The sequence below is a fragment of the Solanum stenotomum genome, chromosome 6 (genome assembly GCF_019186545.1).
Source record: "Solanum stenotomum isolate F172 chromosome 6, ASM1918654v1, whole genome shotgun sequence".
NCBI classification, from domain to species: domain Eukaryota; kingdom Viridiplantae; phylum Streptophyta; class Magnoliopsida; order Solanales; family Solanaceae; genus Solanum; species Solanum stenotomum.
In genome coordinates, this window is record NC_064287.1 from 45,858,393 (window position 1) to 45,880,660 (window position 22,268).

The 22,268-nt window shown below is 32.3% G+C and overlaps 3 protein-coding genes across 3 annotated transcripts; 2 read left to right on the forward strand and 1 right to left on the reverse strand.

The window, feature by feature from the left end:
- The first annotated feature begins 407 nt into the window (after positions 1 to 407).
- On the forward strand, positions 408 to 9,704 carry LOC125867028 (WAT1-related protein At3g28050-like). The gene is made up of 8 exons (XM_049547449.1): positions 408 to 662; positions 735 to 797; positions 882 to 995; positions 1,618 to 1,846; positions 1,927 to 2,085; positions 4,688 to 4,839; positions 4,993 to 5,156; positions 9,440 to 9,704. The coding sequence occupies exons 1-7, from the start codon at positions 469 to 471 to the stop codon at positions 5,141 to 5,143; spliced, it is 1,062 nt and encodes a 353-aa protein (XP_049403406.1). The 5' UTR covers positions 408 to 468; the 3' UTR covers positions 5,144 to 5,156; positions 9,440 to 9,704.
- Positions 9,705 to 13,934: 4,230 nt separating this feature from the next.
- Positions 13,935 to 17,779, forward strand: LOC125867025 (WAT1-related protein At1g70260-like). Its single transcript, XM_049547446.1, has 7 exons — positions 13,935 to 14,253; positions 14,382 to 14,444; positions 15,310 to 15,426; positions 16,386 to 16,632; positions 16,826 to 16,984; positions 17,100 to 17,251; positions 17,460 to 17,779. Exons 1-7 carry the CDS (start codon positions 14,060 to 14,062, stop codon positions 17,644 to 17,646), a joined length of 1,119 nt encoding a protein of 372 aa, XP_049403403.1. The 5' UTR covers positions 13,935 to 14,059; the 3' UTR covers positions 17,647 to 17,779.
- A 1,413-nt stretch (positions 17,780 to 19,192) lies between these two features.
- Positions 19,193 to 20,651, reverse strand: LOC125867046 (MLP-like protein 423). Its single transcript, XM_049547468.1, has 2 exons — positions 20,424 to 20,651; positions 19,193 to 19,632 (listed from the first exon to the last, which is right to left on the reverse strand). Exons 1-2 carry the CDS (start codon positions 20,611 to 20,613, stop codon positions 19,361 to 19,363), a joined length of 462 nt encoding a protein of 153 aa, XP_049403425.1. The 5' UTR covers positions 20,614 to 20,651; the 3' UTR covers positions 19,193 to 19,360.
- Between the last annotated feature and the right edge of the window lie 1,617 nt (positions 20,652 to 22,268).

The following is a 22,268-nucleotide window of genomic DNA, read 5'->3' on the forward strand; positions in this document are numbered from 1 at the left end:
CATATTTAAGCTAAAAAGCATAAAGAAATTGACCCATTATCTCTCAAAGTTTCAAACCATACTACCAGTAAATGAAGGAAAATAGCAAATGCAAGGAGATATCAACGTCGAATGGTGTGGTCTAGTGATCAATGAAGTGGTTATGAATCATGAAATTCAGATATAGTGGTCACTAATCGATTCTTTTCATTTATCTTATCGTTGATGGATATGAACACGCGATTATCTGATATTTATTATTGATGAGGGATGCGTGGAAGATGGGACAACATTTAAAAAAAGAAAAGAAAAAGAGATACCAATTATTTGGACACGAACACAGGATTATCTGATATTTGTTACTGGTGAGAGATGCGTGAAATATGCAAAAAAGAGATACCACTCATTTGGGGCCTCAGTATCCTAACAAACTTTGAAACTGATATTTTCCACAGCTGAAGTCCAAGTTCAGAAACAAGACACTCAAAAATGGCGATGGAGATGAAGGTGAAGATGAAGGTAGCTTTGCCATATATAGGAATGGCTTCAACCCAATTCGCACAAGTGGGTTTAATGATAGTAGGCAAAAAAGCCATGTCCGCCGGAATGACCAATTACACTTTCGTCTTCTACTCCAACACTCTTGCCGCCCTTATTCTCCTCCCTTCTTTCTTCTTCTACAGGTACCCTTTCGCTTCAATTCGAAAAACCCACAAAAAAGATACCATCTTTAATTCATTTGATTGATTGTGTAGGTCAACTCGTCCGCCACTCAATGTCTCACTCATTTGTTGGTTTTTCTTGCTGGGTGTTCTTGGGTATGTGATTTTCTCATTTTCAATTGGATTATTTGTGAATTTTTTTGCTGTTTATTGAATCAGTAATTTTTCGTGTTTTTGTAGTTGTTCAGCTCAGCTAACTGGGTATACTGGGATTAATTATACTTCTGCTTCGTTTGCCTCAGCAATGCTCAACCTCATCCCTGGTTTTACTTTCATACTTGCCGTCATTTTCAGGTTTTTTTTTGTGCCCCTCTTCTCACTTTTTGCTCTAGTTGATTTTAGAGTAGAATGGAGTTTATGAAAGATGGACTAATTAGTCCTAGAGCTTGGTACTCGTAAACATAACGTGACATTTGTATAGCTAGTATATCATTTAGGATAAAGTGAGAAATCTAAGTTAATTAGTTTTCAAATATAAAAATGTGTCATTCTATTTGGAACAGACTAAAGAGATAAGAATGCCATATAAATTGGAACATAGGGAGTATTCAGTAAGCGAGTTTATTTGATTTCAGGCATATTGTAAAACAGATTCCCTCTGAACTGGAGTTGTTCGTAATATGTTTTTTTCTACTTGGTGTAGTTATGTTTTTGATGTTACAAATGTTGCAGTTAGTAGTGTGACTGTTTCTTCACAGTTTCTTTGGTTTCAATCGTTAGTATAATTGTTTTCAAATTTAATTGAATTCTGCATTTCTATCCAATTATAGAGCACACATGAACAAAAAAAATGTAATGGGGAGATTCTCGGGAAATTCAGGAACCATGGAAGGATAAGAAAGAATATAATGATGGTCTCTTTGGTCACAAGAGACTGGAAAAGTAACACATACACTTTTGTTTTGCTTTATTTTAGGATGGAAAAATTGGATTGTCGAAGTACAAGTACCCTGATTAAATCTATTGGAACCATCGTCTCAATTGCCGGAGCATTCACCGCCACTCTTTACAAGGGACCACAAATTTTGTTGACTTCCTCTTCGAAGCCTCAAAATTATCTTCATTTCCAGGAAACTGACTGGATAATTGGAGGACTATATCTTGTAGTGGATTGTGTAGTGTCTTCGTTATATTTAATTGTACAGGTGTGAGAATAACTCCTTGAAAGTGACTCTTTTATTAGTTGAGAATCAGCACTACAACTGATATATTTTTCCTTTTACAGGCTTCCGTCCTTAAGAAATATCCAGTTGAGCTGATTGTGGTCTTCTTTTACTGCTTCTTTGCATCCATTCTATCAGCAATTGTCTCTCTGTTTATGGACAGGAACTTAAATGCTTGGTTGCTACAACCTGGTACGAGATTGTTCGCTGTTCTATACTCAGTAAGTAGGTAAATTGTGTGCATTTATATTCTGTTTGCTCGTATAGTGAGTTTGTGACCATGCTAAGATATACATGGACGAAGTATTTGTAAGGCTCCTGGCTCTGTATGGAATTACTTAACCTGATTCTAGGTCTCCACCTGCTTGGTATCAGACGTAAATTCTAGCTAATTGTACATTTTCCTCCACCCAATCCCCTAATCGTAACTTAGCTCAATTTGATCCTATTAGAATTTAGACCTAGACTTTATCAATTGCAAACTAAGGTACGGTACTTTTCTATGTTTCTGCTCTTACTTAATCTCAGTTAGAGTGTTATGCAAAGGTGGGATCAGGTTAGGTACTACACTAGAGCACGGAGTTTGTTCTAAAGCATGAATCTCTGTTAGAAACAAAATAAAGATAAAGAAGGATAAGCTGGTCCATAATGAGGCTGATATGTACTGATTTTAGTGGGTGTTCCAAGAGTGTTCAGGTTGGGAAGTATGTGTTGGACAGTCAGTTAACATGTAATGATAGGAAAGGGAGGAGAAGAAGATATTGGCCAAGTGATCAATAAGTAAATAAATACTTCTAACTTTTGAAAAGTTTCTTTCTTCATGAATCTTCTTAAAAGTGAAAGAGGGGGAACCTAAATCTTTTGCCAACAAATTGCTTGTACTGTGAAAATGTCTTTGATGTAATGTGCCTTCTGAACAAGCACAACTTTCAATTGACAAACTACATTGGACAATAATATTGACTGTGGTTGGAATATATTTTTTCTCTATGCAACTGTTCCTTTATCTGATATTCTTTCATTTTTTTGTTTGTTCCAAAAACATGACATCTTTCTATATTTGAAAATTCTTTTAGCTTTAAACATTTCATTTTATCCTCAATGATTTGTTCATACCCATAGAAATATCATGATATGCTTAAGACCACATGTTCTAAGGGTACTTTTGGTCTACATTGCGCGGACTCTTCATTTTTGATGCCCCACCCGTGTCAAATTCTCCAAAAATACACTACTTTTGAAGAACCCGACATGCATCCGTTGACATTTATGAAGAGTCTGAGCAACATAGTTTTTGGCATGTACCAGAAGTTTTTCTTTTTCTTTCTTAAACAGCGTGCCAGTTAATTATCACAATCTAAAATGTAAGGGGGGAAGTATATCCTAAGTTGCTCGAACTAGGGTGTGGGTATCCGCCACGGGTGCAGATATAGAGGTCGGATCCTTCATGTTCTAAATTTTAAGGGGTATGGATCCAAGTATGGATACGGGTACAGCCGTACCGGGATTCAACTAAAAATAATTCGAATAACTAAAAATAGAAAAAAAAAATGCCTTAGTAAAGGTGGATTGTTTGGAAGGAGAGGAATGCACGGATAATTGAGAGCAAGTTTGCATCTCTAATTATTACGTACATATGCATCTCCTTACTGTTTGTTTGGTGTAACATGACTATTTTAAATGATATAAAGGTCATGATAGACTTCTTGAGTTCATCGCACATTCAACAGTGTAAATATCTTTAAAACACCTTTTGGTTGTGAATTTTTAATACAAATATCTCTTAAGGATGAAAAAACATATGCCTAAATTATGATTTCACCCTATCTTTTGTTTTGATGTCAGAAATCATTTTATTTGTCTTGAATTTCTCAATCAATTTTGATCAAAGTACCCAAAATTGATTGACCATATCCGATACGGATCCCACACCTACACCCACACCCATGTTGTGTCGACATGGGTGTAGCACCAAAAGTGAAGAGACAAGTACATATTGAAATAGTTCATTTACTTCCTATACCAGATTGCTAATGATATTTTGAATTATGTTAAGTGCATTGCTCTTCAATAATCCCTTTATTCCATTTATGTGACATATTTTCCATTTGAGTCTATCTCAAAAGTAATACGTAACATCTTTTTCTTTTTGGGAACTATTTGATCTAGCATCTGCAGTTTAATTTTGATAACATGACTTATTTGGACCCATTTGATACAGAGGTTCATTCTTTTATAAGGATAGAGAAAATGAAAGATTGTGGAACTCTAACCACCACTCATTTGAAAGAATAATTTTGGTAGTCCGCTATATATTTGGCTGACATGTCAAAAGTCTGTAATAGTTTTAAATTACTTACCCATTTATGTTGAGAGGCCAGATTTCACCAATAAGACAGACTATCCATAGACCACTCTGAAAAATAGCTAAACCATCAAATTTTACCCTTTGGAGTAAAATTTTACTGTAATTTTTTTCTTAACAAACTTCCAAAATAAACAACAAATTAGAATGTCAACAAAATACATAAGAGTAATAGAAGAAGGAAATTGTTCAAGTTATACCAACAAATTATCAATTTTTTTTTATTAGCTATGAATAATTTAACCACGAAATTCGTAACTAAACACATTTCTTTGTTTTACTAAGAAGAAGTCTGGGCTTATCAGTAATTATAAGGAAGCTATAATCTTTTGAGTATTGTCAAATGTCAATAGAGAACACTGAAAGTATTTTTTTTATATTTGCTAAGCATTGAGGGGTATATCAGTTGCATTGATCAGCATATCTCAAACATTTAACATGTATTTTGCTTTCCTTAGGGAATATTTGGCTCAGCATTTCAAGTCAGTGTGATGTTTTGGTGCATTCGTAGAAAGGGACCTCTCTTTGTTGCTATGTTCCATCCTCTTGGAATCGTAATTGCTGCTGCATTGGGTATAATCTTCTTAGGAGATATTTTCTACCTTGGAAGGTATGTTTATATTTCATTTACAATCTTACAAATCTGTCAAGTTGGCGGCAATCCAAATTGAAAAAAAGTTTCTATATGAACTCTTTTCTCTCTCTCGTAAATGTTGCAAAGTACTGTTTGCATGTGCCTAATCATCACCTTTGTTGAGTACAGCTTGGTGGGGTCAATTATTATTGTTGTTGGCTTTTACGCTGTTATGTGGGGGAAAACAAAAGAAGACAAGGTGGATGAAGACAAGCTCACAAGAAATATCAATTCAAAGGCCCCACTCTTGGAAATAAAGGATGCAGAGACAAAAATATAAGCATAAATTATAGGTATGTCTTCTTTTTAGCAGCTAACTTTTTTAAGCCAGTAGGGAATACAATTTCTGCATATCTTATGTGTTGTATCTATATATCATGTAATGATACGGCACCTGAGCCTAACTAAACCCCAAAAGCTGGTGCATAAGGGGAGGATTGTCCAACAAACCACTAGTCCATTCCCCAATAAATGTGGGATTACTACCCACTCTAACACCCTCCTTCACTCCCAGCTTCAATTGAAGCGTGGAACGAGAACCCAAACAGTGATGGACTTGTCTCTAGGGATGAACCTGTCTCTGATATCATGTAAAGATATGGTACCTAGGCCTAACTCAACCCCAAAAGTTAGTATGAGGGAGAGGAATTTCCAAGTCCATATAAGCAAACCACCAGTCCATTTCCCAACCAATGTAGGATTCGGACCCACTCTAACATATCTCAAGTTACTGGAGCGAGTATCTTACTACAGTGTGCTTCACTGTGAAAGATGGTAAAATGTATGCCTAGATCTCCAAGGTCTTTGTAACTTATACCGATCCCAATACCGTTGTTTCTTTTGTCCATGCAACTTTATGAATCTATAGGAGATGGAGAAAATGATTTAAGTTTGGGCTGTTCAGGGTGTGGTTTTCGGAGTTGTGGCAATTGCTCCTTTTGCATCTGTTTTCTTTGTATAAATCTGTAGATAGACCTTGACATCCCGAGTAGGCTCTGATACTTGATAGAGCATACTCCACATGAACTATAAGAAATACTCAAACAGTGGAATATTTGGTGACTGTATTCTCTTTTTAGCTCTTACTCGCCAAGATTCCAGTTAATAACCAATATATAGTGTTAGTTTAGGTGCACCTTGACGACTCAAGGGGGGTGGGGGGGTGAATTAGGTTGTACCAAATTTTCATCGCTCTTAATATTTGCCTAACTCGACTGTAGAATCTGGTCCTTTGAGAATTCAGTTTAGAACACAAAAACAGTAAAGTGTGTAATAGTAAAAACACAGAATTTTTAACACAGAAAAACACCAGCCTTAAAAGATGCAAAAACCACGACTGTTAGCTGACTCCACTAAACAAAGTGAGCCGAAAATTCAGATCACAAACCCTTGCAATCTAAGACTTAACTCTAAACCTTGATATTAACCGTTACCTGACTGCTATACTTGCCTCAAGTCACACTGACTTGATCAACAAATATGTTTCACATAACAAAACAACCTGCAACCTGACGGTACTTCCAAATAAGTAGATGGTTACAACTCAAATTCCTATTACAAGTGAACCCAGGACTGGACTCAATGAATTGAAGTAGCCACACAAGGACCAGAGTCTTCGGCCTGGTTCTTCACTCTCAGATGATCAGTCTTCGTACTTTCAAGAACGACAAATTGCTTGAAAGCTCTAAAAGACAAACTGTTGCTCAATCTCTCAATTTGTGTGAATGAATGATTTCCGACAATGTAGTATACAATAAAATTATTCTTCCATATGTTCTAGCCTTGGTGGATAGAGTTGCCTGATATCTATTGTTGGAGGGAGGTGATACGTATTGATGGAATCAGTCAAGGTGCACGAAAGCCGGACACGATGGTCATCAAAATAAATAAGTAATAAAAAAAATAATATAATTCACATTAGTAAGCACATGAAAAAAGAAGCTACTTAGTTCGAAGATTCTATCAAGTAAGGAAATCAAATCAAATCAGAGAAGGATTCTCAAATCGTGTCTTATAAAAAATAGCTCCAATTCGGTCATACACTGAATCCTTTTAGAGCTCAAAAAATTTGGAAAGATCTTGTGATTATCTAAGAATATATTGCATGAATAATAATGGAGATATACACAGATATTTTCCCTAAAATATCGCAAGACAATCACATCTTTCAGCTAATTATTCATCAGCATTAAGGACCTGGTTCTTAACACAATTCCTTCAGAGTACATTGTGTTTGTTAATCATCAAAATACATCAATCTTAACATATAGACACACATGTATGGACATCCTTGAATCACATGTTCTTCTGGAACATGTTAGTCCTTCTCAGAAGAAATGTTGCTGTCTTCTTAAGAAATTGTAGAATTTTATTTAGGGTTTGTATCCTAAAACAAAGTGTTATCTAGGAATATATCCTTTCTATTATGTCTCTCCTTTTGGCATGTAAATATTAGTATGATAACCATTCTGCATTTTTTTTTTGTTCAATTTTAAAAAAAGAAATATATGAAACTGGTATTGGAAGTTGTAACTTTTCATTTGTAACGTCTTGACTTGATTTCAAAAGATAGCAACGAGATCTGAACACAACATTTATTGGAAAGGTGAGATTCTTACATGGATGAAACAGTGAGGAGGCAATGCTTAAACGACAATAGGCATTTTGGGGGTGTCAGAGAGATCAATGAGGGGATTAGAAGTTGGCCATTTTGATAAGACAGAAATAGTTTAGGTACTGAACAGGCTGGGGCTGGAAATGAGAATTTATGATCTAAATCTGGAGACAGTTCTAGTCCAGTTACAAATTCCAATATTTTTGTTTGTCATATAAGCATTTTCCTAGTATATCCGCTACTGCCCTGTTTTGGTTTTGGCAGCTTGTAGCATGTAAGCGGTAGCTAAACCCAGTCCGTTAGAACTGACATCCACCATAATTAAATCTCATATTTTAAGTCGTGTTGATTTTTTCTGCGTTAACACTTCCAGATACAAATTCTATTGACTTCAAATCCATTGTGTAAGTGGGCGGCTCATTTTAAGTATTATACAATCTAGGTCATAAGGATAAGATTTCAAAATATGAGTTGAAGAGAAAAGGTCATTTGGCCCAGAGTGTAGAATTGGACTTGGTATAGATAACCTGTGGTGTCCAATGTGCCGACCATCCCGAGGAATTACTTTATGATTTCATTGAAAACATTGTACTTTTTTAATTAAACCCTTGAATTTTTTCTGAGCACAATTGATCTTTTCAAACCTTTGTTCTTCAACCTATGTGTGGCACATCCTTATCTTCTTTTATTTCAAGGATATGTTCTGTTAGTAGATGGGGAGCATCAAGTAATTGAATTAGCTGTGCTTTACCAAATGAATCACAAATTACTGAAGAGCTGAATGATATATTTTGGAACAGAACTAAATCAGTTTTAAAGGGACGACTATTAGTAATCAGAAAGAATATGCAGCTCATAAATCTTTTACCTTGATGAAACTTATGATTAAGCTAATATAAGAATAATGCTTTACATTACTTGGGATGAACAAGAAAAATAGAAGCATATTCCTTCTGATAAATAAACGAATGATAGATACCACCAATTCTTTATCTATGGAGACAAAGAAGACATTTATTCTTTTCTGTGTTTTCGAAAAGGTGGCATTGTTTGTGATAGTGTGATATATACATTTGAGTATTTTCGATTATGAATTAAATCTATATACTGACGTAACATGTAGTTGATCTTTCAAAATGCAGTTGTCCTTGACTTTATGTTTTAATAATCTGAATTGAAGCGAAGAACTGACAAGAGGTTTCTTTCATAGAATTGATAGAGCTTGTCTTTTGATATCACTCAAAGAAGCATCGATTGTTAGAAAGTCAAACATGTCTGAATATATAAGATAGCTTATTTGTTGCCTCTAAATAGAAAATTAGATAACTCACTTAAATGTTCAACGCCTCTGTGCAGGAGGAGGCACTTTAAATGACCGTAACCCTTTTTTCATGTCAATGAAAGTATGATCATGACTTGTTCACATGTTTCTTTATAATATCATCTCCTGAAATGTCAACAGAAGTCTTTTGTTCTCTATAACTCTCTCTATGCATGACGATGCTTATTTGGTTGATGCCCGTGTGACTAAACTCTGGCCTGACATGGCATTGTTTTTTCAAAGTCATACATGACTAAATATATAAGATATCTCATTCTTTATGCCTAAAAAGTAAATTTAGATAACTCATTGTGAAATGCTTGACGCCTCTGTGTTGGAGGAGGCACTTTAGATGGTTGTATCCTCTTTTTTCATGTCAACGGAAGTATGATCATGACTTATCCTCACGTCATTTTATTTCTAACAACATAACATAACGTGTCATTTAAAGTCTTTCATTCTCGCTAGATATGTATTTGTATGACTGCATTGGTGGGAGGTACCAGGTACTCGGTGGACTAGCTGAGGCATGCCCAAGCTGGCACGGACATCACATTATAAAATAAATCTCTTTGCGTGACTTTGTTCTTTTTTTTGTTTGATGCCGGTGGGACTGACTATTAGCTCTTGCCTGCCTGCAGAATGGAAGAAGTCAAAGCAAGTTGACATTGCATTTTGTGGAAGTTGTAGACATGGAAGCCACAACCAAATGGAGATCCTCCTTTACTGAAGTTTGTATAAAATAGTTTGAAACATTCATACACGTGCTCAATATTATTGTAAATGCAGAACAGATAAACATATGAGTTGGTTTGTCACTCATTTTATCAGTGTGTATATATATATATATATTATTATTCTGGTCAGCATTGTGATACTATGCTTTGCAAAGATTCTCAAACGTGATATATATGTGTGTATATATTGAATATTTATGTATAATATACATATATTATAGTACAAGATAATGTATCGTATATTTAGCTAGTGAGTGTAATTATTTTCTGTTGATCGGTCAAATGTATAACTGGCTCTATTTTATAGAATTGGGATATTGTTTTCCCTTTCTATTAGCTTAGGCACGTTTATACCTTTTAAATGTGGTCCATACAGAGGCTTGGTCTTTGTGGGAAATATCAGAGCAAACCATCCAAAGAGGAAGAATTCCCCCCCCCCCCCCATAAATAGAAAATATTTAACTACAAAATAATGTCAAATTTTTGTATCTGTGTTACGAAATTTACTTAGTATATACCTACAACAATAACATACTCGGTGAAAATTCATCAAGTGGGGTCTGAAGAGAATAGAATGTATGCAGAACTTATCTTGTGGAGATAGAGTGGTTATTTTTGAAAGACTCTTGACTCAAGTATATCAAATCCAAGTAGAGTAAGAGGAAAATAATGAAGAAAGCATAGTCAATAAGGAATACATTGCAAAGTTTACAAGAAAGGAATACTAATAAATATCAAAATATTGTGATAATTGAGAACACAATAAATGACAAGAACTACAAGGGTACGAGTAGTACTATGATTACAATCCTTCTAGCCTAATACGCGGCCTCCACTCCTTCCTATCTAGAGTCATATTTTTGGTAATATGAAGTTGTGACATACATGTCGTGTCTAATCACCTCTCCCCGGTACTTCTTCGGCCTATATCTACCCCTCTGCGTGCCGCCCTTTACAACCAACCTCTCGCACCTCCTCTACACATGCTCAAACTATCTCAATCATGTTTCCCTCATCATGCCCGCCATAGAAACCACTCCCCCACCCCACCCCCATAATTTATTCAAAACTTGATAACCTGACTTTTCTAAAGTCAGAACTTGTAAACTTTAAAATTTTGAATCTGCCTAGGTTAATTCAAGTCCTATGTAAAAACAAAATGGAAAAAAAAGAAAAGAAAAAAGGAGAGAGGTGTAAGTATAAAATTTTGTAAAACTGAAATTAGTCTTTAATCAATTGGTTAATCCAATTGACCAATTGAATTCAACATTCACATCATATTATTACACTGACAGCTTCCTACTTAATTGAAATAAAATAAAATACTATATACTAAATTATATTTTATTAATTATACATTACACACTCTAATTGACTCTAGTTGCCCAAAATGCCTTTACGAATACAAGAAAGGTTGCATTAATAGTAATGATGCCGTTTAACTTAAAGGATTTATTATATTCGTTGAACTTGTTTTTAATTTTAATTAATAATCAAGAGTGATAAGCTAATTTAGGAATAGCAATTGTTAACTGGAGATAATCTCATTTAGACTAAAGAGGTTATTTAATTTTAAGCTAAAGTCATATATAGGCATCTCACAACTTTTCGATGCTTTCATTTTAGAATATATTTTGAGAAAATTAAATTGTGCCGGCTAAAGTTACATGTTTTATATAAATAAAGTGTTAGATATCTTAATGATATGGGGGCATTTTGGAGAAAATCATGCGGATTTGATTTAAAATATCAAAAATCGAATTACTGAATCGAATCGTAATTTTTGGTAATTTGGTATTCGGTGATTGGATATTCGGAAGTAAAATTTTAGAATTATGATATTCGGGTTTGGGTTTGGTATGAGACATTAGTACCATTTGGTATTTGGTAGTTCCCGAATACTGAATTATTTACTTAATGAAGATCATGTATCAACATGTCCATTACTCATTAGTACAAATCCAAAGAAGAAAGTTAAAGAGTGAACATAAACAACCCAAATACATGTCTTTTAGTTGTATCAATTTGTTTTTCTTGTTGTCTTCTTACTTATTGATCTTCTATTATATCGTGCCTTCACATAAAAAATAGAAATGATTGAAAAAATAGTATTAACTTTATAATACAATTGGCTACAACTTCAATACAGTATTATCGAATACCATATTAAATCGAAATTTAATTTATTGATTACCGAACCGAAATTTAAAATTTTGATATTTGATATCTACTTTTAACTATCAATTACCGAACCCAAAATTCGATTATCCCGAATCGAATACCGAACGTCCACCCCTAAAAAATGGATAATATAGCATCATGTTATGAATATCATCCAAACACATATTAACAACTAAACTAGAATGGATGATCGAAATCAATAAAAAAGTCAAAAGTTTTACTAAGTAGGTTCAAAATATAAATAAGTAAACATACGAAAAAATTAAGGATGATTAACTTAACTACGTGTAATTAATATAATTTTCTATCAAAGAAGGTTCGAATCATTGATCCTATCTGACCTAGAAAAAAGTTGAAAGAAAACCTCTAAAATAAGGGTGTGGACAAACAAATATTTTGATAAGTATAAGAGCAGTTGGTCCAAAGACGACAAAGGCCTCTCACCTATTTATTTTCCAAAACAACAAAAAAACAAAACATGGTCTGCTGACGTTTTTTTTATTACTAACAATATAATTAAATAAAATGAGTTTTGTCTTTTTATTTCTTCCCATTTTATTGCTTACGTACTATAGTTTAAACATAAATATAACTTGAATTGCTGATGTCTTAAATTCTTCTAATTTACATTTATTACTTAAAGTATCATTACCAGCCAATCAGTATGTGTTAATCTTGGATTCTTATGCCTTAATGATATCATCTTAAAATAGATTGTTGAGAGAAGGACGCAATCTTAATCTTTTTTGTGTATGTTAATTACGTAGGATTATTAAATGGGTGGGTTAAAATTGACTGATTTAATCCGTCCTTTCAAATGTTATTTGGAGTGAAATGAGTCGAATTAAAGTGAATTAAATAATAGGTTATGGTTTGATCCGTGCATTTTTTTAAATCAAATTTTTATTTATTTTTCTTATAATTTATAAGATTTATTTTTTTATTATGATTATATATAATATATCAAACAAAAAATATTTTAAGAAAAACTTTCATGTGTAAATTAGGCTATATATGACCTCAACTTTTAAATGGGTTGAAATGCACCTATCAAAATGAACAAGAGAGTTAATAAATAGATAGATTATTAATCCGAACAAACTTAGATAGATAAGATGGGTCGTGTTTTCATTTACTAATTTGTCCCTAGACAAAATTCATGTTTTATTCCAAATTGTTCATCGTTTGTACTTTGTTGCCTATAAATAGTCAATTTAATGAATCCTTATCAAACTAAATTTGGATATGAAGTAAATTATGTTATTTACAAATCCATTTTAAACTAAAAAAAATAATATTCAAATCATTCATAAATCAACTTTATTTTCACTTACTGGCTGATATTTGTTTAAACAATATGTTAAATAATTTTCAAACTAAAACTTCAACTTTCAAATACTCTTTCCGACTCAATTTTAAGTATTGTAACTTTTTTTTTTTTTTTGCAAACACCAACCATTCCCAGAAACTCTTCTTTAACCATTGTAAAATAAAATAAATAATATTGGATAAAGTTGGGCAAGTGGATTATAAATTAATATATCTAAGATATTTCTAGTAAAATACTATTACTAAGACAATCATCCTTTTTGTTTTCTAGGTGAAAAAAGTAATTTGGAATAAAGAATTATGTTGGAATCGTTAGGTGTAATTGAAGAGACCTAATGGAGTTTCAAGAAAATATCTTGTAGGACCATGATTAATTTGAACCACAAAAACAAACTTGTAGGTCCATATATTAATCTAAACAACTTTAACTTATTTTGGACATTATAACCATGGTTTCATACGTGTAAGAAAAAATCCACCTAGGACAAATAATAAGAGACTATATTATTATTATTATTATTATATTATTATTATTATTATTATTATTATTATTATTATTATTAATCACAATTAACAAGTGATTTTTATGTGTTTAATTTTTTGATCGATCTTGACGAACAAACTAATCTAGCTAGCACTTTTTTTACTCTTTCTATATGATTTGGATGCGATATTGTTATTATACTGGAATGAAGTTTACTGTGTGCTTATTCAAAGGATATCGACTAAGAGGTTCTCCGTCAGCAAAAAAAATAATAATAATATTATTTTATTATTTAATGTTGTGTCCATCGTTTGGGTCACTACTCGAGTTGCTCATTCCCTCTAAAGTAGCTTGACCTTTATATGAAAGGTTAACTTGTGATGTTTTGTATATATTGAAAAACTCTCATTGCCTTTTCTTCATAAATGGGAGACAATATTCACTAAATTAGCCTAGCTAAAGCTAATTACATATATACACAAATACAAAGAGTAAAGAGGAATATTTGATAAAGAGATAATATTATTATTATGGCTATAGCACAAGATGTTTTGCCATGCATAGCCATGGTGATAATAGAAATGTGTACAATTTTCTTGACTATAATGGCAAGTACATCCATGTCAAGATTAGGGATGAGTTCTTATGTTTTTGTGGTTTATACAAATGCTCTTAGCTCAATTATTCTTCTTCCTTGTTCATATTTCTATCATAGAAGAGACAAGTAAGATTTCATCACCTTTTTTTGTTGTAATTTATTCAACAAATTTGATGAACATCTTGTCTTGCAATAATAGAGAATAAGATATATAATATGTGTTGATGTTTAATTTTTTTTTTAATTTGTTGCAGGATACAAGCTTCATTGTTTACTTTCCCAATACTTATCCGTGTATTTATCCTTGGTTTAGTAGGGTTAGTTCTTCTTTTCTCTCTTTTCACTACTACATACGATATAACATATTCAGTATTATTCCACTAGTAAGATTTAGGGAGGATATCATATAAGATGTACACAAATTTTATCGGGATATTGATCACCTGTTTTTGATAGATCTTCGGCTCTTTCTCTCTTCTTCACTTCTAAGAGAAAAATATAATTTCAAGCTAGGTAGATCATATTTTCATAAGTACTAATTAATTACGATGGTTAATATAATAGAGAGAAAGATTCCACATTTAAATTTGATGAGTTAGAATTTTAGGCTCTAAACTGATGAAGTTGTACTTTTGAATTAATGGATTTATATTATTTTAGTATTTATTTGAAATTTTTAGTGGTTCTATCGTGCCACGCACACATATTTATACTCACAAATCAAAGACTGAGCTCAGTTTAATCTATTGTAGAAAGGTGCATAGTTTAAGAGAAAAAAAATTCTAAAAAAAAAAGGAATTTGAACAAATTTTAGATGTTTGTCTGATTATAAATCATATCAATACCACATCGATGATAAATGGAGTCCTATACTTCCATTATATGACTTGGTTAATATTATATTAATAATTCTCCCCTAAAACTATCGTTTTGAATTGAGTTAGACTGAAAATTCATTTGTTCATCATGGTATCAAATTATCCGGACCTCCAATATTGGCCCCTGGATAGATTGTTCATGCGTATTCTTGATAAACCAGCGTTTATAAATAGATGTAGGAGAATCCGTTTGGCAGGGGATCAGGGGAATATATATGACATACTAAAATTAATAAAAAAAAAAAGTATGTCATATAAATTAAGACACGCGACGATATTTGATTTTATGATGGTGTGTTTGCAGGGTTACAATAGCTCAGAACCTTGCATTTGCTGGACTAAGTTACAGTTCACCAATTGTAGCCTGTGGCATGGCCAACATGGTCCCAGCTTTAACTTTTATTCTTGCTATATTTCTCAGGTTAATTATTTCTTCAACCACAACTTCTTTATTATTTCATATTATATGATTTTTGTTGATTGGAATCTTGAATCTTGAAAACTAGATACTATGGAGCCTTAAACAAAAGAAAAAGATTTGCTACCTCACATAATTTTAATTTTTTCTAGTGGTCCTTTAATTTCTTGCAACTTGATGAAATAAATAAAATTGACAAATTATTGGTGATGTAGAAAAAGAGATCTAGAACTTGTGGAGGATGTTAGAAGTGGGACATCAAGTTTAAATTTATATTAATTAGATTCAAGAATTGTGTGTTGATGAATCTATAAATGGTGGCCAAGAGTCAAATACACTTGGATCCAACTTAATATATGGGGGCCATATACACCAGGAAGAGAAAACGAATTTTTTTATTTAAAAAAGAATGACATTATTTTTATTTTTATTTTATTTTTAATTAAATTATATCATATAAATTAAAACTTAAAAATAATATTATATTTAGAGGTTAGGAATAAATTAAGTGATGGAGTTGGTTGGTAAAGAGATGGACCTACGTACTACCTACGTGCCACTACGTTTGCTTGTAAAAATTCAGTCAAACAGTTCCTTCCAATGAAAAGTTACATATATATTTCCTAAATATTTGAATGGGTCATTGTTGAAGTATGTGATCATTTCACATGTGGGCCTAATTTTTTTATGAATCAAGCATGTGAATTTTTTTAAATATGAGTGGTGGTGAGATTTGATCACAGGTGGTGGAAATGATCTTTTTAATATGAGCGGCGTTGAGATTCGATCTGAAGACATTTGTCTGCTCTGATACTGTCAAAAGTTGTAGTGTGATTGATAAAACTATTTGCTAGTATCTTCTAATTAAGTGATCTGATTGTAAAAATATTTATCGCAACGTAACGTCATGTTAATTTGGTCATCATTATTAATCACTATTCTAATTCAACATTTTTTTTTAGGAAAATAAGAATTGATGTGAAGAGCCAAGGAAGCCAAGCAAGAATGATTGGAACTCTAATATCAATAATTGGTGGCTTGTTAATGACTTACTACAAAGGTGGAGTGGTGAAGCAATATTCCCCAACTTTTCTTCACCTAGCCAACCCACACCTCCTTGTTTTCACTTCAACACATGAGAATTGGGTTCTTGGTTGCTTCTTATTTGCTTCAGCTTCATTAGCTCTTTGTATATGGAATATTATTCAGGTAATATATACCGTTCGACCAACTAATTTATTAATATGACTGAAAATCTGAAATATACATAACTTATATATTTTATAAACTAGTTGACTGAAGTGCTTAGAATCGTAACTCGTAAATCGTAATCATCCCTTTTCACACCAAAGTCACTTTGAATTGTAGTTTATTTACTTATGTTTGTTTTTTTTATGGTCAGGTTGGAACTATTAGAAAGTACCCACATGTGATGAAATTAGTGTTTCTATATACTTTATTTGGGACGATACAATCAGCAATATTTGCTTTGGTGATGGAAAAAGATCTTAATGCTTGGAAACTCGAGCTTAACATGGAGCTTCTTGTCATTGTTTTAACAGTAAGTTTAATAAAGTGCACAATTTTTTAATTTTCTATAGTTAATTTATCAATTATAGCTATCGTCAAACTATATTAACATGCAATTTTTTTTTTGTTTGTTCTTAAAAAAATAGGCAATTTTTGGCAGTTTAATACGTAGCAGTGTTCAAATGTGGTGCATGCGTTTGAAAGGATCTTCTTTTCCTCTATTTTTCAAGCCAGTGGGAATTCCAACAGCTAGTGCTTGTGGCTGTTTACTTTTTGCTGATACTTTTCACTATGGAAGGCAAGTTTATAAATTTTATCGACTTTTTTTTCGTTAAGTTATATATACTGACAATGCAGGTAAGAATAAATAATCTCTAGACTATCAGTATAATTTAACTTGGCATAACATATTAATTACTTATCATTTATTCAAAGTTACAAATACAATAATCTTTTAAGTGATCTGATTGTATAACACAATTGTATTGATGAATATTAATTTGCAGTATGTTGAGTGCAATTATATGTGGAATGGGTTATTTCACTACACTATGGGGACAACTCAAAGATGATGAAACAAGTAAAAACATTAAGGGTAGAATATTACCAACTACTTCTGATGAGAAAGTTCCACTTTTGGAAGAAAGAGAAGAAGACGAAGACGAAGAAGTCGAAGGAGATTCAAAAGTGTAAAGATGGAAATTTATTAAGATGATGAAGATAAATGCAAGTGCTTGCTAGGAATTTTAAAATTAGTTGTATATATGTGTTGGAAGGAGGTATTTTTTTCAAGCCTTCCAATGCAAGTTGAACAATGAAATTGTTGTTCAACTTATATTGATTTTCTCTCTAGGTAGCTATAGAGGTTAACGTACGTACGTATGAACTATGTTCGTATGTACGTACGTACGCGCTCTTGTTAATATGTTTGATTGAGAAATTTGGTGTATGTTGTTTCATTTTACCCCATTTGTAAATAGTGAGCATTGGTTTTGATGAGATGAATATTAAGAGTTTGTGATTGTATATATAAGACTGCATTGTGCTCCAACATTTTGATATGGAAGCAATCACTAATTGGACCTATAAGTTGTTGGCACATTAATTTGGCCTCAACTTTCGATGAATTTTTATTAGAGATCTTCATTTTTACATATAAGACATATGAAAATGTCACTTTTGTCTGTTTAAATTTGTAAGTGGTCATATGAGATCATTTCCAGTTAAATATGTCGGAAAAAATTACAAGTCTTTCCCCACATTCAATTATTTTCCTGCACATAATCTTGATATTTTGCTTTGCCTGGCCCCTCTATACATACAGTTTGTTTTATAAGAAAATTCATTACTTTTTTTTTTTTATGGTTGAGATTACGTGCAAGCTCAACATCACATCCACACTAATTAGCTGGTGTATAGTGTAAGAGTTGAAAGTCTTTTAGTATTGGGAAGCATTATTGCACGGAGATTCGACAATGTATTATATGAAAAAAATACTTTCTATTTTTTGTTTTTCAACATCATATTAATGTTGGTATTAATATGATGAAAATTATATAAAAAATATTATAAGTTACAATTTTTCTATTTTTTTTTCAGTTCGATATCCGTATTGAAGTCCGACTAAATTTGAAGTCACATTGGGAAGTCCCACATTGAGGGTAAAATGCTTCCTAACAAAGGCAACTTTGTACCCGATGGCACTCCAACCCAGTGATGGAAGCTAGAATTTTCACAAAGGGTGTCCAGGTGCTAAAGTGAGCCCTGAATTTCACAAAGAGTGTCCAGGTGCTAAAGTGAGCCTTGCTCTCCTTAAAAAGTGAAAAAAGAGCTACTACTAGTAAGCTTCAAACACACAAACACTTTAAGTTTGTATGTTATTTGCTCTTTTAAGGCACTTGAAACCACTGGGCAACATCATATTATTGCATCAAGGATGTTCAGAATATGTTATTTAACCACTTTGTTTATCATTTTACCTATATGTACGATATAATTTTCCGACGGGTGTTCAATTGGACACCCTGACATGAGTGTAGCTATGCCACTTCTCCAATCTGAAACCTCTGCTTAAGGATGAAAGGAGTACTTACTACCCAATCATATCCCTAGTTGGTCAATCTTCTCAATTAATAGGTTGAAAAAACTATAATCTTAAAATATTGGTCAAAGTTCATACAGTTTGACTCTTTAAAAGTAAAATACGACAAATAAAAGTGAACAAAGGGAGGGAGTATATATAGTAATAAGGTCTTACCCCCATTATAGTTTTATTTATTCAAATTTTTGTTACACTTACATGACAGGAAAAGTAAAGTAGCTACTCACATTCCTGCAAGTAATTTTATTCATTAAAACTATATACTATGTGAAGATTATTTCTATCACACAGCATGTCATGAGGTCTTTATGCTCCAATGAGATAAGCATCAAGATTCTTGAAATTCTTGACAGCAAAATCTTTAATAATTTGTGGCTCAGGAATTTCATCACTTGCCTTTTCAAATTCACAACACCATTTAACCAAACTTCCATTTCCCTTTGGAGTTACAGTTAGGCTGCCTTTGAAACTCTTGTAGTATTTCAAGGTTTCACCATCAATAACTGAATAAACCAATGTTTTATTTGCCTCATCAATTGACTCTATTTTCTCTTTTGAGAATGTCACCAATGGAAACCCTATATGAACAATGAAAGTTAGAAAAAAAAGAACAAAAGAACAGAGTATATATACTTAACATGTCATATTTTAATTTGGCGGACCCACACCTATAAATGGGGTGCACGAGCACCTGTCGAAAAAATCATGTGTATATATGTATATCAATTTTGAGAAACTGATAGAAACTAGGATATAATTAACATTGCACCCATGAAGAGCATATGAGTGCCCTAGTACCGTTGGTACAAGTTAGAGGAATCACCTGTGAGACCAGGGTTTGAATCCAGCTAAAGCACTTTTTCACTGCTTTTATTTTAAGTTTAACTTTGAGCTAATATTTGAGCTAACATAATATTGGTGCACCCGAAGCATTCAAATCTTGAGTTTGCTTCTATCCATATGTACTCATGAATGAAAAGTTACCATTTTGAAAGGATTTCACTTATTATGGGACAATATCATGTAGTGTAAAAATTCTTTTCATGAGAACTCATGGACCTTTCACCTTTAGAGTTCTAATTTATGTGCGCATATCTGGAATTTTGAGATTTGAACTTCTAAACTTTAATTGTGAATTAGACATAGAAGCTTTAAATCTTTTGAAATTAAATTAGGAAATTACGTAAAAAGTACTATAAATCACAATAATTAGTTTTCGTTGCTAATGACCCATTTTCTTGTAGTATAGTGATCAGGTAACCGATAAACCATCCATAAAAAAACGAAACTCGGAATTTGAAAAAAAAGTAAGTTATCTGTTACAACACGTTAATTAATTAAAACATGAGGAAACAATGCATGAACATACCTTCAGTATATTTGATCAATAGAACAGAACCAACAGACTTGCCATCACCTTCAACAACTTCAATGCTCTTGTATTCATTAGGGGAAGCCTTAGGGAACAAATTTGTTGAGTCCCTAATGCCATTCCAAAATTTGTCTACTGGAGTTTTCACCTCAACTTCAACATCAATTTTTCCTAAATTGGATGACATTTTTTTTAATTGAGAGACTATAATATTGCTTGATGTGATGAAGTAAAAGTATTTTAAGAATTAGTTATATATATAGTAAGTAGTGACCTCTAGGTGAACATTAATTAATTGTAAAATCTAGCTACTTTCTACTACCTATATTGTGTTAATTACAAACATACGAATGTAGTTGAATGTTAAATTCATTTACGGTGAAGTTGTATGAGAAGTAGTTGGAGAATATAATGCATTAAAAATGGTCTCTATATTGAAGATGAAGGGTATATTTTGGATCGTGCACTGGGCTCATTTGGAAGTGGTGTTCCCAACAAAATTTTCTTACCTGTATTGGAGTCCCGACTAAATTCGAATCGTGCATTGCGGGCCCATTTTCATACCTAGCTTGAATATGAGACATCTGATTAAGGGTGAAACAGTTTCACCACTGCACCACAATTCATATTTAAAAATAGATTAAGAGTATTAAATGATTTAATAAAGTAAAAATACATATTAATTAATCATAAATTAAAAATTATTGTGCATGTTTCAATACATATAATGCATTCATTTATTTGAGATAAACATCTAATATGCATAAATTTTAAATATTTCAATGGGTGGCATTTAAGTTGCTATTAATAATCCCGAATAAACAGTTACTAGTTATTGCTAGCAAATTCGTAGGATTTTGCAGTTGGAAGGTGTTTTATTTTTAGGAATTTATAAAATAAATTACTCACAAGAATCGTTTGAAGTACCATTAAGATGTAATTTACTGGATTAGTAAGCCATGGAATTTATTAGTTATAATCTTATAATATTAAAGTTACTAAATTAATGGAGTATTAAAATTTATAAAAAAATTTACTCAAAAATAGTATAATTGAATTTGTTATGAGGTTAAAGCAGTGACACACAGATTAATTTGAATTATTAAAAAAAAAAAAGATTAACTAAATAGGTTCTCTCTAATTTTCTCTACAATATTCTTCTTGTTCTTGCTTTATTATTTTATAACCACTTCTAATCTTATGTTGTTTATAAGAATTTTTTATTGTTACCCACGAGAGATCTTTATTTTTATACACACAAAATTTTAAAAGATCAATTTTCTCTTTATTCAATTGGTAAGTGATCATAAAAAATTCATTTTCAACTCGCCTTTTTACTGCCCCAAAATTTAGGTTAGGTCTGAGATTAAAAGAGGGATATCGGAAATGGAATGTAGATATTTCTTTATAAAGCTAATATTTTCTCATTTCAGTTTGTTTGTGTGGTTTTGATTTGATGCAGAGTGTAACATCTCGTACCTAGAAACGACTAGAGAGAGTTTAAAATCTGAAAATACTTATTTTTGGAAAGAATAAGAATAATCTGGAAAATTTGTCCAAGTTAGAAAAGTGAGTTTTGGTCATTTTCAAATGACTATAACTCCTAGATGGGGATGATTTAGGAGTAGTTCTTGATATGGTTGGAAAGACCTTGGGAAGATCTTTCCAACGCCGCCGAGTTTGCATGATTTCGATATCGTAGGAGTGAGTTATGCCTTTCGGAAGTTAGATTGAGGAAAGTCCAAATCCGGATTTAAGGAAGGGCAAACTAGTCTTTTCTCTAATTAAATTCCTAATTCATTTTTAGGGGTTTATTGGGGTAAAAACATAACTTAATTCAGT

Bases quoted from the DNA above. Each gene is read 5' to 3' on its own strand.
- LOC125867028 (XM_049547449.1), top strand. From the start codon at position 469: ATGGCGATGGAGATGAAGGTGAAGATGAAGGTAGCTTTGCCATATATA. The intron at 663-734 runs GTACCCTTTCGC...TTGATTGTGTAG, and splicing joins CCTTCTTTCTTCTTCTACAG to GTCAACTCGTCCGCCACTCA. The intron at 798-881 runs GTATGTGATTTT...GTGTTTTTGTAG, and splicing joins TTCTTGCTGGGTGTTCTTGG to TTGTTCAGCTCAGCTAACTG.
- LOC125867025 (XM_049547446.1), top strand. From the start codon at position 14,060: ATGGCTATAGCACAAGATGTTTTGCCATGCATAGCCATGGTGATAATA. The intron at 16,985-17,099 runs GTAAGTTTAATA...TTAAAAAAATAG, and splicing joins TTCTTGTCATTGTTTTAACA to GCAATTTTTGGCAGTTTAAT. The intron at 17,252-17,459 runs GCAAGTTTATAA...ATTAATTTGCAG, and splicing joins GATACTTTTCACTATGGAAG to TATGTTGAGTGCAATTATAT.
- LOC125867046 (XM_049547468.1), bottom strand. From the start codon at position 20,613: ATGTCATCCAATTTAGGAAAAATTGATGTTGAAGTTGAGGTGAAAACT. The intron at 19,633-20,423 runs GTATGTTCATGC...TTGTTCATATAG, and splicing joins ATTGATCAAATATACTGAAG to GGTTTCCATTGGTGACATTC.